Source organism: Sycon ciliatum, chromosome 12 (genome assembly GCF_964019385.1).
Source record: "Sycon ciliatum chromosome 12, ocSycCili1.1, whole genome shotgun sequence".
Classification (NCBI taxonomy): domain Eukaryota; kingdom Metazoa; phylum Porifera; class Calcarea; order Leucosolenida; family Sycettidae; genus Sycon; species Sycon ciliatum.
The window spans coordinates 491,264-510,684 of NC_088654.1; the positions used below are offsets into that span (position 1 = coordinate 491,264).

At 47.5% G+C, this 19,421-nt stretch overlaps 1 protein-coding gene across 1 annotated transcript in view; it reads right to left on the reverse strand.

Moving 5' to 3' along the window:
* Positions 1-19,421, reverse strand: part of LOC135828787 (leucine-rich repeat-containing protein 15-like) — a 220,229-nt gene that overhangs the window by 12,532 nt on the left and 188,276 nt on the right. The window contains exons 15-16 of the mRNA XM_065341220.1: positions 14,652-14,758; positions 8,749-8,859 (exon numbers count right to left, since the gene is read on the reverse strand). Of these exons, the coding sequence (XP_065197292.1) occupies positions 8,749-8,859; positions 14,652-14,758 (218 nt within the window). The remainder of the gene's footprint in view (positions 1-8,748; positions 8,860-14,651; positions 14,759-19,421) is intronic.

Here is a 19,421-nt window from a genome sequence, read left to right on the forward strand (position 1 = left end):
ACGAAAGAACTGCTTCCGCCACTGAACGATCTCATCATAGCACGACGTTATGGACAGTTGTCCCTGATCCTCTCGCCCGATGCCCTGCACTGGTAGTATCTCCTGTTCATCTCCAGGAGTAGGAGCAAATCGAGAGTTGGCGCTCTCCTGAGCGGGACTAGACTCAGCATTGTCCTGGTTCACCGCCAAGTGTACTGGAGGCGCTGTAGGAACCAGCGGTGGCATGTCCTGGCTTTTTGTGTTGGCTGGTGAAGATGATGGTGCCGCTGCTAAAGACGCATCCCCGGCTCCAGCGCGAGTTCGACGTTGAGTGGAAATCTCACTTGGGTAAACTCTTCTCAACCAGGCAGGGGGTTGATCGCGCCAATCCACGCTTGGGTGAAGGTCGGCGCCAGACCTAGTTGCGCTGTGTACAGGACCATCCTGACTGGCAGCCTGAGATGTAATGCCGTTGACAACTACACCATCCACCTGGCTGTGGGTAACGCGAGTTCCGGAACTACATGTAGCGCCGTCACCCACACCAGTGCTGTGGCCACAGGACACCCCAGCCCCAACGCCTGGAGTGCTATTGTTGTCTTTGTAGCTATAATAATAATAATTTTAATAATAATTTCAAATGGTGAACGGTACTATTCGGCCAATAAAATGTAAAGAACTCTTTCTCTCCTCTCCTCCATGCGCTCTCACAGCCGACTCACTGCTACCCTCCGTAGCCATTACACACACCAACCAAGAAGGGGTTGCAGGTAGATACTGAAATTCCTCCTGACAGCTGTTTCGCTGTTTTGCTGGAGAATTGTAACTTCTCATTCTCACACTTTGCCCGTAATCTTGCGCCCATGTTTTGTAGTATAAATCTGACCATCTCCACCTGATATCATTCTATTCAATATCACTTTCTCTGATGAGCCTTATGAAGGCGCAACAGCTGTCAGGAGGAATTTCAGTATCTACCTGCAACCCTTTCTTGGTTGGTGTGTGTAATGGCTACCGAGGGTAGCAGTGAGTCGGCTGTGAGAGCGCATGGAGGAGAGGAGAGGAAGAGTTCTTTAACCCTTTGGAGTCCGTAACTTTCTTGCTTCCGCAGAATTTGTGGCAGTCACGAAAATGCGCACTTCCAACATAACTTTGGTTCTACTTCACCGATTTTGAAGATCTTGGGCTCGTTGGAAAGCTCTTGATGAGAGGAATACAATGAGCCCAAACTCGCCAAGAGAACTATTCATTGTCCGCCACAACGCGGCTCAAACGCGAGTCCAGCTCCAGATCTGAGACGAAATCGGTCTCCTGTAGCCATTTCACTGAATCTAGCTCGGAACTGCTCACATTTTTTCGAGTAGAAGCTTACCTTGCCGTGACTTCGCGCCGCGCCGGTCCTGGCACGTGCCGCCTGTCGTGAAGCTGGGAAAATCCCATTTTTCACGCACTGCTGACTCGCAGCACGCAGCGCAGAAATTTCGAACTGTTTGATCGCTCGCCGCTCACTAAAACTTCATCACAGAGACTTCGTACCTGTTCGAGGCGATAGCTGAGAGTTTTCTCTACCATCTAGACCCTTCGATTGTTGAATTTGGTCAAGATTTGGCCGAGAACCGAAAGTTTGACTGCGCCCACATGCATACAAAATGCCCATGGTTCGGAATCGAACCATGGACTCCAAAGGGTTAATAATAATAATAATCTGAAGTCTGAAGAAAACGTTGAACGGTCTCTGCTTGGATGACGACTACACCATAGCTCAGTGGTTAGAGCATCGCTGGCTACAAGCGAGGGTCCCTGGTTCGAGTCCTGGTGGTGACAGTCAATTTTTTCTTCAGACTTTTCCCGTTTGTCTCTTTCCCTCAAACCAGTTAATATTTTATGACTTGGGGCTCCCCGCGTGCTAGTTTGTACGTGAAGTGTGTGGGTTACAGTGAGGGCTGCGTCCCACCCGCCTGTGTGGATTCACAGGAAGTGTGAGTTACGAAGTCTGAAGAAAACGTTGAACGGTCTCTGCTTGGATGACGACTACACCATAGCTCAGTGGTTAGAGCATCGCTGGCTACAAGCGAGGGTCCCTGGTTCGAGTCCTGGTGGTGACAGTCAATTTTTTCTTCAGACTTTTCCCGTTTGTCTCTTTCCCTCAAACCAGTTAATATTTTATGACTTGGGGCTCCCCGCGTGCTAGTTTGTACGTGAAGTGTGTGGGTTACAGTGAGGGCTGCGTCCCACCCGCCTGTGTGGATTCACAGGAAGTGTGAGTTACGAAGTCTGAAGAAAACGTTGAACGGTCTCTGCTTGGATGACGACTACACCATAGCTCAGTGGTTAGAGCATCGCTGGCTACAAGCGAGGGTCCCTGGTTCGAGTCCTGGTGGTGACAGTCAATTTTTTCTTCAGACTTTTCCCGTTTGTCTCTTTCCCTCAAACCAGTTAATATTTTATGACTTGGGGCTCCCCGCGTGCTAGTTTTTACGTGAAGTGTGTGGGTTACAGTGAGGGCTGCGTCCCACCCGCCTGTGTGGATTCACAGGAAGTGTGAGTTACGAAGTCTGAAGAAAACGTTGAACGGTCTCTGCTTGGATGACGACTACACCATAGCTCAGTGGTTAGAGCATCGCTGGCTGCAAGCGAGGGTCCCTGGTTCGAGTCCTGGTGGTGACAGTCAATTTTTTCTTCAGACTTTTCCCGTTTGTCTCTTTCCCTCAAACCAGTTAATATTTTATGACTTGGGGCTCCCCGCGTGCTAGTTTGTACGTGAAGTGTGTGGGTTACAGTGAGGGCTGCGTCCCACCCGCCTGTGTGGATTCACAGGAAGTGTGAGTTACGAAGTCTGAAGAAAACGTTGAACGGTCTCTGCTTGGATGACGACTACACCATAGCTCAGTGGTTAGAGCATCGCTGGCTACAAGCGAGGGTCCCTGGTTCGAGTCCTGGTGGTGACAGTCAATTTTTTCTTCAGACTTTTCCCGTTTGTCTCTTTCCCTCAAACCAGTTAATATTTTATGACTTGGGGCTCCCCGCGTGCTAGTTTGTACGTGAAGTGTGTGGGTTACAGTGAGGGCTGCGTCCCACCCGCCTGTGTGGATTCACAGGAAGTGTGAGTTACGAAGTCTGAAGAAAACGTTGAACGGTCTCTGCTTGGATGACGACTACACCATAGCTCAGTGGTTAGAGCATCGCTGGCTACAAGCGAGGGTCCCTGGTTCGAGTCCTGGTGGTGACAGTCAATTTTTTCTTCAGACTTTTCCCGTTTGTCTCTTTCCCTCAAACCAGTTAATATTTTATGACTTGGGGCTCCCCGCGTGCTAGTTTGTACGTGAAGTGTGTGGGTTACAGTGAGGGCTGCGTCCCACCCGCCTGTGTGGATTCACAGGAAGTGTGAGTTACGAAGTCTGAAGAAAACGTTGAACGGTCTCTGCTTGGATGACGACTACACCATAGCTCAGTGGTTAGAGCATCGCTGGCTACAAGCGAGGGTCCCTGGTTCGAGTCCTGGTGGTGACAGTCAATTTTTTCTTCAGACTTTTCCCGTTTGTCTCTTTCCCTCAAACCAGTTAATATTTTATGACTTGGGGCTCCCCGCGTGCTAGTTTGTACGTGAAGTGTGTGGGTTACAGTGAGGGCTGCGTCCCACCCGCCTGTGTGGATTCACAGGAAGTGTGAGTTACGAAGTCTGAAGAAAACGTTGAACGGTCTCTGCTTGGATGACGACTACACCATAGCTCAGTGGTTAGAGCATCGCTGGCTACAAGCGAGGGTCCCTGGTTCGAGTCCTGGTGGTGACAGTCAATTTTTTCTTCAGACTTTTCCCGTTTGTCTCTTTCCCTCAAACCAGTTAATATTTTATGACTTGGGGCTCCCCGCGTGCTAGTTTGTACGTGAAGTGTGTGGGTTACAGTGAGGGCTGCGTCCCACCCGCCTGTGTGGATTCACAGGAAGTGTGAGTTACGAAGTCTGAAGAAAACGTTGAACGGTCTCTGCTTGGATGACGACTACACCATAGCTCAGTGGTTAGAGCATCGCTGGCTGCAAGCGAGGGTCCCTGGTTCGAGTCCTGGTGGTGACAGTCAATTTTTTCTTCAGACTTTTCCCGTTTGTCTCTTTCCCTCAAACCAGTTAATATTTTATGACTTGGGGCTCCCCGCGTGCTAGTTTGTACGTGAAGTGTGTGGGTTACAGTGAGGGCTGCGTCCCACCCGCCTGTGTTGATTCACAGGAAGTGTGAGTTACGAAGTCTGAAGAAAACGTTGAACGGTCTCTGCTTGGATGACGACTACACCATAGCTCAGTGGTTAGAGCATCGCTGGCTGCAAGCGAGGGTCCCTGGTTCGAGTCCTGGTGGTGACAGTCAATTTTTTCTTCAGACTTTTCCCGGTTGTCTCTTTCCCTCAAACCAGTTAATATTTTATGACTTGGGGCTCCCCGCGTGCTAGTTTGTACGTGAAGTGTGTGGGTTACAGTGAGGGCTGCGTCCCACCCGCCTGTGTGGATTCACAGGAAGTGTGAGTTACGAAGTCTGAAGAAAACGTTGAACGGTCTCTGCTTGGATGACGACTACACCATAGCTCAGTGGTTAGAGCATCGCTGGCTACAAGCGAGGGTCCCTGGTTCGAGTCCTGGTGGTGACAGTCAATTTTTTCTTCAGACTTTTCCCGTTTGTCTCTTTCCCTCAAACCAGTTAATATTTTATGACTTGGGGCTAGACGTCGGCGGATAATGCTCAAAAATCCCACGGATTATGCTTTTCAGTATGCTGGCAATATGCTCTGAAAATCACTAAATTATGCTCAAATTATGCTTCTTGACACTGTGATCTTTCATGTTTATAATGCCATTAAAATGTATAGAATGTGTACTCGGGATCAAATGTGGACTTCCGGAGAATACTGCATGGAAGATCTAGTCTCAGCTATGGATAAGAAACCAGGATACAGCTACTTCTATATAAAGGTTTTGTCCGACACGCCCTGGAACATGCCACCTCGGCCTGGTCCTATGCCATCACCAAAGCTGAGCTGGCGCGTTTAAATATTTTACAAGCCAGAGTAGCTAGGAAGTATTTGCTACGTAAAAAAGTCAATGTAGATAGATGCGAAACGAAATCCCAGTTAAATGCCCTTTGTGACTTAGAGTCCTTGCACTTTCGCAGACAAGATCAGCTCTTGTTACTCTATTTAAATTTATACATATATCTCCAGAACACATCCGACATGTTCACCTTTCATTGTCTTCAAGTCCAAGAAGACCAAACAAACTTCACATCAATTATCACGGTAGGCGTTTTTCTTCCCTCTTTTCCAACAAAGCTGCAATGCTATGGAATTGCCTACCGCCTTCTCTTACCTCTATAACCAGCCTCCTGGGATTCAAGCATTCTCTCTATCAGCATTTTCGCCGATATATTCATTACACTGACGGTATCCCAACTCCTTAATCACCAGATTTTGTATGCTTCGATCTATTTCCTTAGCCTATCCTCAATTAACTGCTCCCTCTACATAAAAATGTCATTTCATTCTTCTTGCAGGAGATCCCCTCGACAGGCTCAAAGCCTTTGGGAAATCCTTAAAGTTAAATATAGAAAAATACAAATACATGTAGCCACTGCAACATCAATACAAGCATAATTATGTATAGAAATAATAGAACTCTGGAAGGTGAACTTTTGACCTTTGACGCCCTAAACATTAGACATCTGTTACATTTACAGTGTAGATCAGGCCCTTTCACGGAGCCGTGCCAGATATATACCGTGGTATGGTACGACTCCCTGCCGAGTCCCGGGTGTAGATCTATTTATAGGAGGATTCCCTTGCCCTTGTAACAAACAACGGACTCTGGACGGTGAACTTTTGACCTTTGAGGCCCTAGCGGTTTTATGCAGCAGTTATGCTGAAGGATCAACTAAATTATGCTTGGCAATGCTATTTTTCAGAAAGCCGTGATTATGCTCAAAATTATGCCGGCATTATCCGCCGATGACTACTTGGGGCTCCCCGCGTGCTAGTTTGTACGTGAAGTGTGTGGGTTACAGTGAGGGCTGCGTCCCACCCGCCTGTGTGGATTCACAGGAAGTGTGAGTTACGAAGTCTGAAGAAAACGTTGAACGGTCTCTGCTTGGATGACGACTACACCATAGCTCAGTGGTTAGAGCATCGCTGGCTACAAGCGAGGGTCCCTGGTTCGAGTCCTGGTGGTGACAGTCAATTTTTTCTTCAGACTTTTCCCGTTTGTCTCTTTCCCTCAAACCAGTTAATATTTTATGACTTGGGGCTCCCCGCGTGCTAGTTTGTACGTGAAGTGTGTGGGTTACAGTGAGGGCTGCGTCCCACCCGCCTGTGTGGATTCACAGGAAGTGTGAGTTACGAAGTCTGAAGAAAACGTTGAACGGTCTCTGCTTGGATGACGACTACACCATAGCTCAGTGGTTAGAGCATCGCTGGCTACAAGCGAGGGTCCCTGGTTCGAGTCCTGGTGGTGACAGTCAATTTTTTCTTCAGACTTTTCCCGTTTGTCTCTTTCCCTCAAACCAGTTAATAAATAATAATAATAATATTAATAATAATAGTATTTGATAACCGCAATCAGTAATACAAGCTGGATCGACATTTGTGTACACTTTATTCATATAATGTAAAACTTTGGAGACAATGTGCAATAAAACGATGAAAATGTGAAGAAATGGTGTAGAGAAAATGAGGATTCAAACAAGTTTTCGTACAACACTCATCAGGAATCTTCGTTGTACTAAAGGACAATGAAAACAAAATTGAACTATTATAGAAAATATTAGTTAGAGAAATAACACTAAGAACAACAGCAGTGAAATTTACAAGTGTGAATTTTATCAATGAAGGCGAGAACAATAACGAATGTGTGTACTAACACTAAATTTGCAACTGAAAAATGAACAAAGAAGAGAAAGGTACAGAGTGATAACAAACAACAGCAGTACATTACAGACCCACCCTGCATATCAGCAGCTCCCACACCATCACCAACAATGCAATATACAGCAACCACAACTAATCTACCATCCAAGCCCACTATTGAAAGACCAAGACGATCAACAGCCAACTACAACAGAAGCTACGCACTCAATGGACAAGGGCGCAAGGAGGGACGTGACAGCAGGGTGACGGCCGAGTCCCGTTCAATGGACCAAGTCAGGCGGGATAACAGAGAGAGCGGAGAGGAAGCGGATGATGGGACGTACGGCGAAGGGAGCAATGAGTCGGAGAGCGACGATTGTAGTGATCGTGAGAGTGCCGGTGAGAGTGTTAGTGGTGTGCGTAGGTTTCGTGGTAGCAAGTCTTCAGTGTACAATCATCTGTTGGCCAGTCCTGATTGTTGCAATTCGTATTCCGACTCTTCTTTCACTGTATTGTGCCGTGGTCGTCATTGTTATGGACTACAGTTAAAAGTGTTGGAAGCTATCTATCAGCGTCTGTACAAGCCTAATTTGTGTGTACAGAAGGATAGTATAATTGGGTTGAAACTGTTCAAGTGAAGTGTAATGTTTTGTGCGGCCAAGCTTGGCCGTTAATTTTCTAGGTGTAATGTACTGCTGTTTCCGAGAGCAGCCCCACCAGCAGACACCACATCGGAAGGGGAAACGACAGTACACGTCACTTGTCAAGGTACCGTACTTAAATGACCAGCTTGCAAGGAGGGTTCGTCAAGTGGTCAGGTCGTTTGATAGAGATGTGCGTGTGGTCTTTACGTCCGGTCGCTCAGTAAAGAATATGATGGTCTCGTCGTCATTCAGCAAGCCACAATGCCCCAGGACGGTACAGCGGCAGAGGGAGAAGAGGGGGCGGGGTCGGCCGGCGGAATGTCGTGCATGCGATGGTGGTCTGAAGCGTAATGTTTGTATGTCCCAAGATGTGGTGTACTCTATGAAATGTACCATCTGTCAAGAAGAATACGTCGGGGAAACAGAAAGGACAACACGCAAGAGGACTGAGGAGCACTACAGACAAGCCAAGAACGCGACATTGGAAAAGCCATGGCGAGACCATTATCGACAAAAGCAGCACACCTTCCCATCGTCACCGCAGTTCTCGCCAGCAAGCAACGGTCATAACTTGACCGCAGAATCATGGAGGCACTGTTCATGAGGAAGAGGAAGCCGGCAGTGAACAGTGACAATGGTTGGCGACTGTTGGGTAATGTGTAAATATATCTGTCATAATTTGTGCAAGAATTTTTGCACTGTGTGTGTGTGTGTGTGTGTGTGTGTGTGTGTGTGTGTGTGTGTGTGGGTGTAGGTATGTGTGTGAGTGTTGCTAGAAGTGTGTATTTTTCTGCTTTGTACTCACACTAGTAATCCTGCACTATCACTGCACTATATTTTCACTTCATACATATCACAAAGAATAATAATCTCGCTTCCTGTGGTATTGCAACATTTTACGCTATACCATCACACCTTTGGCCACTAGTACTTGTCACATACATATAAACCCCTGTTTTGTCTACAGTAGACCTATTCCTGATGATGGGCCTTGCCCGAAAATTTGATCTAATGTATATCAATTGCAGTGTAGCCTAGAGACCGTTAGAGAGAGTGTGTACAAGGTGTGTGTACAGGATGTATGGATTCATGTATAGAGTGGTGTTCTAACAGTAGATACATACTTTGGCATGTATAGAGTGGTGTTCTAACAGTAGGTACTTACTTTGGCATATTTAGAGTGGTGTTCTAACAGTAGATACTTACTTTGGCATGTATAGAGTGGTGTTCTAACAGTAGGTACTTACTGTGGCATGTATAGTTCCATAAAGCACCGATACATCTATAGCCAGTGTTGCAAGTAAACTCTCCTTTTGGGGCATTGTCACAGCTTTGGGAACAAACTGTTGAATTGAGACCTGCAAGAACGAAAACAAGCTAAATCGTTGGGTAATGAACTGCAAGTATTGGAAGTGGGCCCAACAGAGATATGGCTAGCATAGACGGCTGCTGCGGCAGCCGCTGCGGCCCATCATCAACATGCATCATCCTCCACACTTCTCAAATAACGCCATGAATAGGAGATGCAAGACATGCATCACAATAAACTACCCGCTTATGACACTGCTTAGTCATGATCTCCGCTTGCTCGCCAACAGCTACACTAAGCTCATCATCAATATTATACCCAACAGGTGACGATTCCGAATGCAGAGCATTTATCGGTCAGCTTTGAGTATTTATACAATGTATAAAAACCAGCATTTGCCAAATGGAAGGAAGAAATAGGGACGGGCTGGAATGAGATACTTATACGCATGCAACTGCAGAATAGGCGAAACAGAAATTATCAAAACAGTCCTAACAAAAAAGAACGGTCAACAATTTACTTCAACAAATAAAACTTGAAAAACTGCTGAGTACTGCACTGTAATACTAAAGAGTTTTTGGATTCTAAATTTCGGAATTATTTCTGGAATGTGGTGGCAGGAGTCGAACAAGTAGTCGAACTTCCGGAAGTGTTTTGGCGAAAGGCCATGGTTCTCCAAAATACATTCTCGGCTCTTTCCTGGTTGGGAGCGCATATTTGAACATGTGTGTGTTTTTGTTTTCTGCTGCTCTCGCTGATCATATCTGAAAATTTCCCAAGTGTGTAGTTTTGGTTTTTGCTGGTTTTCGTTGCTCCCGCTGATCTCCCCATGTTGACTACACCTTCTCACACTCCATATTCCTCTGCCATGGAGCCTACTGACAGTACAAGACAGTAGTTCGCCAACCTTGCCTTCAGCTGTTTGATCACTCAGTCCACTGTCAGTTCGTCCTCGTCTTCGAACCGCACCCAAATTCGGTCTGACCTGCACATGGATTTGATCCTGCTCAGGAAACTCCTATTTTGTGCTCAACCCCTTTCTTCGCGGCTCTGTGGGATTCTAGGAGACTGCAAAAGTTCTAGCCTCCGAGCAAATTATGCAAATTGTATTTGAAGTACTATTCTACTAATGAACCTCAGCCGAGAACTACGAAGTCGAAAGCTACACAACAAGTGTTGCCATATACACATCAATTACTAATACTCAATCTACTAATAAATCAATTACTAATAATTATTATAACCTAGCTAACTGCCAACTATGCAAAGCTGGCATCACAGACATTAAAACAACTCATTGTTTTAGCACGAGAATCAAATTGTCAGCTGCGCACTCGCAGCCACACGTTTCCCACCTTCCAACCCGGCAAATATTGAGATTTTGATAAAAACGATTCAAAGCTTTTCAATTATTTTGTAATACTTGAAGTATAAATAACTCGGACGGTGAGCCAATTAAATAATTGTGAAAAGAAGAAGGACAAAATGTTACGAGTTATGACTAACTGTCCACCAACGTAACCAGATTTTATACAGTCAGCGAGTGCAACAAAATGGCACAAAACTGACAAGGAGTACTGAGACCTTCGGCGACCTGACACCTAGCTCCAACACTTCTCCAAGGCGCAAACCAACAACCTTCCAACTTGGAAGGCTCAGGTTCGGAAAGGTCCAAGAGGGACTCAATGCCATTTTGTTGCACTCGCTGACTGTATAAGATCTGGTTACGTCGGTGGACAGTTAGTCATAACTTGTCACACTTTGTCTTTCTTCTTTTCACAATTATATTAATATAAGTTAAAGAATTTGAACTCAGATGGTGAGCCAATTTAGTTATGATGAAGAAAGGAAAAGGACAAAATGTTACGAGTTATGACAAACTGTCCACCAACGTAACCAGATTTTATACAGTCAGCCAGTGCGACAAAATGGCACAAAACTGACAAGGAGTACTGAGACATTCTGCGACCTGACACCTAGCTCAAGCACTTCTCCGAGGTGCAAACCAACAAACTTCCAACTTGGAAGGCTCAGGTTCGGTCCAAGAGGGGAAGGAAAGCGCAAGGAAGAAGAGCACGAGTTACGCATCCTGGCAACAAAGAATGCCGAAAGTTACTGAATGATGACGAAACTAGTAGGACTATTGGACAGACCAGCCTTACTACAACTCGACGACGCAAAGCAACAGACCACCCAACTTGGGAGGCTCAAGTTTATTTAATAAACATAGAAGGGGAAGCTAAGCAAAGACGAATTGCGACAAACCGAAACGCCAACATCCTACTGAACTCCAGTATCATGTATGATGGACTAGTTATGTACAATAACAAGTAGTTCCACACGACGTACGTTTCGCCGTATAGGTCATGACGGCTCATCAGGTGTGTAAAGTTGAACTGAGATGGTGAGCCAATTTAGTTATGATGAATAAAGTCAGTGTTGAGCCATTTTGTCGCACTCGCTGCCTGTATAAGATCTGGTTACGTTGGTGGACAGTTGTCATAACTCGTAACATTTTTCCTTTCCCTTTCTTCATCAACAATAATAAATGCCGGCTTTGAGTATGAAAGCCAAGTTAGCCCACGCGGGCACATGCGCAGTGATGGTCTCATGATGCATACCATTAATTATTATTCTGTGCCGAGTATGATCTGTAATTTGCATTTTTGCACTGCTGCTACTGTTGCCTTCATGCGCGCTGCAGTAGCTAGTTGAATGCAGTTTGGTTTGTCTTTCCTTTGGACAAGAAGTGTTTTTCGTGTCAGGCTGGTAATTTCTCTCACTTTCTGTTCAGTGGTCCGTCCGTGTTCGGATTATCTTGTTACAATGCCTCCACGGCTAGACCGGTTGGCTTTCTCTGCTGCACAGACCGCCGAGCTCCAGGCTCTTATCACGTCGTCCCTTTCCGCGGTGCTGCCTCAACTAGCTGTTGACCCAGTTGGCGTTGCGGACCCGGCTCCCGTCTCTGCTACTCCGCCCGTTCTGGCAGAGCCAGAGCCAGCTGTCTCCTTGTTGGATTCATCGGCAGTAGGCGTTCAGGAGGAGCCCGTTCCCGCCTTACCTGCTAGTTTCGCTCCCGCGGTTCGCCGGCCTCCAGTTTCTCAATCTGCCCCTGGCGTGTCGGGCGCAACAGCGTCGTTGTCTCCACCAGCACCAGCCGCGAGCTCCGTCACCTCGTCTGATCTCACCGCGCCTGGGGCTTCGACTTCGGCTCGTCCTCACCTGCCAAAGTCTGGTAAGCCCTCTCGTTCTGTCGATGTTTATAGCCATGCGGCATTGGCTCAGATCGCGAAAGTGTTGCGTGGGGACTTTATAGATTTGAGCTGTTTGTTGCCCCTGGTCATTGCGTCGACCCCCACTGCTGAGCCTCATCCTAAACGGATTCGCGTGTCCGAAGAGGACGGCGATTTAGTTATGACGGCGTCCTCATCGTCACGGCTCAGGATCGCCTCGCTCCAGTCCTGGCTGGAGGCTTGGACGATTTATTGTTGTATCGTTGCCGATCAGCAACCGTCGAAGTCCTCCGAGCTGCTGGGTTACCAGCTCATTATTCTCCAGTCGGCTAAGAAATTCCAGTGGGCTACGGTGGCCGATTACGACACCCAGTTCCGCCAGAGAGCCTCTCGGTGTTCGGAGGTCCTCTGGAACAAGACCGACATGGACTTGTATGCTCGTTGTTTTACAGGCCAGTCCCTACCTATTTTCTCTGCTTGCCACAGGCCCGGTCACCTCGCTGCCTCCTGCTTGTCTAGCCCACGTGGCCGGCAGCCACAGTCGGCTGCTAGGGCTTGTGATGCGTTCAACCGTGGACGGTGTAATTTTCGCTCCTGGCGATTTCGTCATGTGTGCTCCTCTTGTGGCGCGGGAGACCATCCATGCAGCCAATGTACTGCCTCCGGCGTTGCCAGCAAGTCCACGTAGCGTGCCTTCGGCTTCTCCCTTGTCTGAGCATCGCCCATGTACTCCTGTCCATGTCGCCTCCCTGGCGGATGAGCTCCAGTCGCATCCTGACAGGGATTTCGTGGCAACACTCCTCAATGGCCTGCGTCATGGCTTCCAGATTGGTTGTACTGGTCCGCGCTCTTCCCTCGTTACTCTAACCTTGTTCCTTCTATGACAATCCTGATATTGTGAGTGAGTACTTGGCCAAAGAATGTGCTCGTGGCCATTCCGCTGGTCCGTTCTTCCGGCCTCCCTGTGTTCCATTTCGTTCCGCTGGTATTGGTGTTGTCCCCAAGAAGTCAGGTGGCCACCGGCTTATTGTGCATTTGTCTGCTCCTGCGGGCCACAGCATTAATGACTGTATTCCAGCTGACCGCTTCCGCCTTATGCATATAACCGTGGACGACATCGTTCGGCATGTGATTCGTCAGGGAAAGGTTATCTAATGTTTAAAGTGGATATTCATCACGCGTTTCGCAATATTCCGGTCAATCCTTATGATTGGCACATGCTGGGCATGGTGTGGCATGGTGTAGCAGGGTGTGGCAGGGTGTGGCATGGTGTGGCATGGTGTGGCAGGGTGTGGCATGGTGTGGCATGGTGTGGCAGGGTGTAACATGGTGTGGCAGGGTGTGGCATGGTGTGGCATGGTGTGGCATGGTGTGGCATGGTGTTGCATGGTGTGGCAGGGTGTGGCAGGGTGTGGCATGGTGTGGCAGGGTGTGGCATGGTGTGGCAGGGTGTGGCAGGGTGTGGCATGGTGTGGCAGGGTGTGGCATGGTGTGGCATGGTGTGGCAGGGTGTGGCATGGTGTGGCATGGTGTGGCAGGGTGTGGAAGGGTGTGGCATGGTGTGGCAGGGTGTGGCAGGGTGTGGCAGGGTGTGGCATGGTGTGGCAGGGTGTGGCAGGGTGTGGCATGGTGTGGCATGGTGTGTCATGGTGTGGCAGGGTGTGGCATGGTGTGGCAGGGTGTGGCATGGTGTGGCATGGCGTGGCATGGTGTGGCAGGGTGTGGCATGGTGTGGCATGGTGTGTCAGGGTGTGACATGGTGTGGCAGGGTGTGGCAGGGTGTGGCATGGTGTGGCAGGGTGTGGCAGGGTGTGGCATGGTGTGGCAGGGTGTGGCAGGGTGTGGCATGGTGTGGCATGGTGTGGCATGGTGTGGCAGGGTGTGGAAGGGTGTGGCATGGTGTGGCAGGGTGTGGCAGGGTGTGGCAGGGTGTGGCATGGTGTGGCAGGGTGTGGCAGGGTATGGCATGGTGTGGCATGGTGTGTCATGGTGTGGCAGGGTGTGGCATGGTGTGGCAGGGTGTGGCAGGGTGTGGCATGGTGTGGCATGGCGTGGCATGGTGTGGCAGGGTGTGGCATGGTGTGGCATGGCGTGTCAGGGTGTGGCATGGTGTGGCAGGGTGTGGCAGGGTGTGGCATGGTGTGGCAGGGTGTGGCAGGGTGTGGCATGGTGTGGCAGGGTGTGGCAGGGTGTGGCATGGTATGGCATGGTGTGGCATGGTGTGGCAGGGTGTGGCATGGTATGGCATGGTGTGGCAGGGTCATTATCACGTTGATAAGGTCCTCCCATTTGGGATGCGCTCCTCACCGGCTTTGTTCAATGTTCTCGATGATGCTGTGTGCTGGATCCTGCGGCACAAGTATTCTATTCTTTCCATGGAACATTATCTTGATGACTCAGGGTCAGGGTCCATTTTGTCCATGGCAACAGGGGTTTTCCTTACAGTACGTAGTCCGTGCATGTTGCAGCACACTTTAGGGGTATGCATGGGGGGATCAACACTTTTGCACCAACCTGTATATCCAAAACAAAAGCCAGCAATAAACAAAGTCAACCTTAAGAACTCTATTACTGCTTTGAATGTCCCATGTGACAACAGAACACTTACTCTTTATATATTCTACAGAGTCTGCTTGAAAGTTGGTTATCTGAGGTGGACCTTGAGGAAACGCTCTGCAAAGTTGATCCACAGGTAGGTTGTTGTTTTGGATAAACCTGAACACGACATCAAAGTACATGACAGCTTGAGTTAGTGACACCCTGCTAATTCATTATGAAAACTCTATGAACCCTACATGCAACCTGTATGTACCCTGCAATGGGGAAGTGGCTGACGTTGTAGAAAGACTCACATGCCTGGGGAAACCATTCTTCATCTCCGACAAAACAACTGCAGAGCTGTGACGTCTTTTGACCCAGGCAAGACAGAAAGTGGGCAGGCTTGAACCCATTTGGGAATGATAAGTGAGTAAGACAAAAACATTCGTCGAGGAGATAACAATTTAGCTATCGCATCAAGAAGGACGAGCTGGAGTGGCGTCGGATTATTTTTCACTGCCCAGTAATGGAGCCCACGCTATAACAGTCAGACGAGAACAAGGTAGCACTAGACTGAAAAGGAGTTCTTATACATTCACTGCTGGATAGCGCTAAACAACGGCCTTCCAACTTGGGAGATTCATGGATATTATTGATAATTCTACTTCCTCCGTATACAAAAACTTCGTGACTTTTTTTGAAGGCTGGGCATAGCTCTGGAATTGTTCCGTTTGACTTCGAATAACACTTGTGGCATTGTCTAACCTATTTACAAGCTATATACAAAGAAAAAAGCAAATCAGACGATTGAGATTGAGTTTATTCAGAGTCTTCGTTGCTCCTGTCATTGTCACCTGACGACCCTGACTCCGCATTACCAACAGTCGCTCCTTCCGCTCGCATTTCGTTCAGATTCTTTTCAACTGCAATAATGATCTGACGCGGGACTTTGGCTACGTACTCTTTATTTCCAGAGCTGTGTACGAATCGGTGTCGACTATTCAGTCGTTCCAACCCGCGACCTCCATTATGCCGTGAAACGAAGCGCTCAAGCACATCCACGCGCTTTTCATTTTCTCGGCAGGAGAATCCTCCCAGCATTCTACAACGGCTTCGACGAGGTCCCTGCGATTCCCCTACTCGACAACGGAGACGTCTGACTGGAGTGGAGAGAGGCGAAGAAAGCCAGGTCGTCAACATTCCGATCCGGAGTCTGCGCTGGTTGCACGACGACTGAAATGTTTCATCTTGCCATGCGAGCGGAACCGATTTTTATGTTCTCACGCTGCGTATGGGGCCGCGCACTGCAAGTATACTAGTCCGAGCCTGGCCAGTTTCAGGGCAGCGAGTGCCCCGTGACTCCGTGTTCCAGCCGCGAGCTCCACTTCGTCACGGTGTCAGTTTCGAGCAAGTAAGTGTTAGTTTTTTGTCATTTGACTCGTGAGTTCCTGTCGGCAACGTCCTCACACGCATGGCTTCTGTGGAGAATTATTTGTTTGAGATCAACCAAACCTACCTCAACATGAATGTGGGTTGTCGATGACAGCCTTCTTGCTCAAAAACACCGTTGAAAAAACGTCACGAAGTTTTTGTATACGACTCATTGCTCCCTTCACCGTCCGTCCCATCATCTGCTTCCTCTGCGCTCTCTCTGTTATCCCGCCTGACATGGTCAATTGAACGGGACTCGGCCGTCACCCTGCTCTCACGTCCCTCCTTACGCCCTTGTCCGTTGAGCGCGTAGTTTCTGTTGTAGTTGGCTGTTGATCGTCTTGGTCTTTCAATAATGGGCTTGGATGGTGGATTAGTTGATCGCATAAAACCGACAGACACGCTCCGGCCTATGCTATATTGCTTACCAAAAATACACAAGCCCACATGTCCAGTACGTCCCATCCTTTCTATGACAGCCTCGCCTCAGTATTCTATTTCCAAGTGGCTGTGTATTTACTTACAACCAGTGCAGGACAGCCTGCTTTGTCGGATACCGCCAACCATGCATCGACCAGGCGCCAGGTGCAAACTGATGGTGGTGGTGGTGAGAAGGAGAGCTCTGTGTCAGAACTTTGCAGCTTAGAGAGCGTGGCGTGTGTTTACCGCCATATTGCTAGGTGTGTCTTTACCTCCATATTTATTAGCTTGGCAAATCATTTCATCTAATGTGGCCTGATATGAAAAAAGAAAAAAAGGTGTGTTCCCATGAAAAGGACATCACGATACTAGAAACAATTTGCTGGTTAACTCATGTTTATCTCGCTAAACTCCTGCTTGGGTCAGAGAGTCAGAGGGTTAGAGAGTGGTCGAATAGCAGTCCAAATTGAAATCTTGATGAATGCGTTATCTTTGAAAGACAATTCAAAACAAAAAAGACTTTGTAGACACATTGTGCAGCATAAAAGTCAATCAGTCACCAAGACAAGATTTGTCGAGTTTTACTGGAGTGTCCGAAATAAGAATAATGCACGATGAACATCCTTGTACACGATCAGAAAACCCAAAAAAGAATCAGCTTGAAGACCAATTCACGCCTCCATTGTTGTTTTCTCAGAAATTCCGAGTCCAAGCTTAACAGTGTAGTTAAACCCTCATTCCATGTTAACTTTTTTTACTACGTTACCAGTGTATTGGGGTCCTTTTGCAACCCAGGAATATATTGTTCGGTATTCTTGCAAACTCTCCATTTTATATAACTTTTGTGCTGTGTTACCTTCCCATAGACCAATGCTTTGACCAAACTGCATTTGTTGACAGCTCTGAAGTTTGCCGGGATAATTTGCAAGTTGCAAAATACCAGCCAAAACGATCCTGGGGTCCAAAAGGACCCCAATATACTGGGAGCATAGGAAATAAGGCAACATGGAATGAGGGATAATGCCTGTAGGAGAACATTTTCTTGTAGGGCCTCATACGTCAGTGGATGTCATCCATGTGTTCGGTGACCATGGAGATGAATACCAAAACTAACCTCTACCCCAAATTAATTATGTATCTCGGTTATGCCGTTTTCATTATGCAGAGCTCACGGACTTGTCAGTTTGAGCACTCCGGCAAGGTATGTACGTCACGGTACATGGGACGTCCTCAGCCGACACAACAGTACTATCAAAAAGTATTCTTTCTAGACCAAAGAGTGGTATATTTGATAACATTTAATAACGATAGAAATTTTTACGATACTTCTCCAGACGTTTCGTTGTTCTGAACAACATCGTCAGTGGATAAAGAAGTTTCTTTATCCACTGACGATGTTGTTCAGAACAACGAAACGTCTGGAGAAGTATCGTAAAAATTTCTATCGTTATTAAATGTTATCAAATATACCACTCTTTGGTCTAGAAAGAATACTTTTTGATATTACAATGAGAGTGAATAATCAACGGCTTGTCCACCAACTCTACAACAGTACTATCCGGAGTTCCCCAGGGTTCCATCCTCGGCCCCCTTCTTTTTATCTTATACGTCAATGATCTGCCCGCAGCTGCCCCGGGCACATCACTATTCGCAGACGACACAACGCTCCTACGGGCATCTCCTAACATCACTGGCCTGATGAGTAACCTAGCTAACGGGATTCAAAGAGTAATTTCCTGGATGTCGTCTTGGCGGTTATCGCCCAATCTGTCTAAAACTAAAATCATGCTCTTTCCTTCTCAGCCTGATGTCCCGCCCCTCCTCCATCCCACTTTCCCCCAGCCTATAGACATAGTCTCCAGCCATAAGCATCTTGGCATTTTCATTGGCTCTAATCTTTCATGGGGCCCCCACATCGATTACATATGTAAACGATCAAGTTCATCTTTAGGAATCCTCTCTTCTCATTGTTACCATCTCCCAATCTCTTGTAAACTCCTCTTTTACTCAGCTTACATACGCCCCATTTTTGATTATGAAGATACTGCTTGGGCTGGAATTTCCACAACCCGTGCTGAAAAGCTCGAAATTCAGCGCAAAAAAGTTCTAAAAATCCTCCTCCGGAAACCCCGCATGCTCCCATCTTCCACCCTTTATGCCCTTGCTCTCACTACCCCTTTGTCTAAGAGACATAATTCACATCTTGTCACCCTTATCCATTCTCTCAAACTCAATCTGTGTCCACCTCACCTCCACTGTTTCAACTGGTTTTCTTCCCGTAGCACGAGAAATTCCCTTTCCCTTCCGAAACCCAAGTCCTCCTTTCTACTTCACTCTCCCCTTTTCACTGCGTACTCTGCGTGGCTGGCACTTCCCAAAGAAGCTAAGGACCTTTCTTCCCTCCGCCTTTTTAAGAGCCTTGTCGCGCCTTGACTTTGATTTTGCGTTTCTCATTTTGTTGCAATCACTACTTATCCATGCCGGTTCCTTTTTTCTTCTCCTCCCCTTCTCCCTTCCTTGCCGTGGTTGGCTAACACCCTCTCTCTTTGTATTGGCCGGCGTTCTCACTGTGCTATGAGATGCTGCAATAAATAAATAAAATAAATAAATAAATGTTCGGGCCTGGTTTAAGTAGGGCTTTAAATAGAGCTTTGCCAAATATATTTTTCATTGCTATCAGGTTCGGCCTCATTTTAGCTGTTCTGCTCTGATAAATCCACAAAGGACGAAACAGGTCTGGAACAGGTCTGTCCGCAGATTGAGTATTTCGCTCCTGCTCTTGTAGCAGTTGAGCACTCTGGCAAGGTACGTTCTGGCCTGGATTAAATAGGGCCTTGAAAAAAATATTTTTCATTGCCATCAGTTTTGGCCTCATTTCCTCTGTGCAGCGCTGATGAGTCCACAAAGGACGAAACAGGTCTTTCCGCAGATTGGTTGGTTGGTTGGTTGATTGGTTGTGTTTATTTGAATTCGCAAACCGAACGGACTG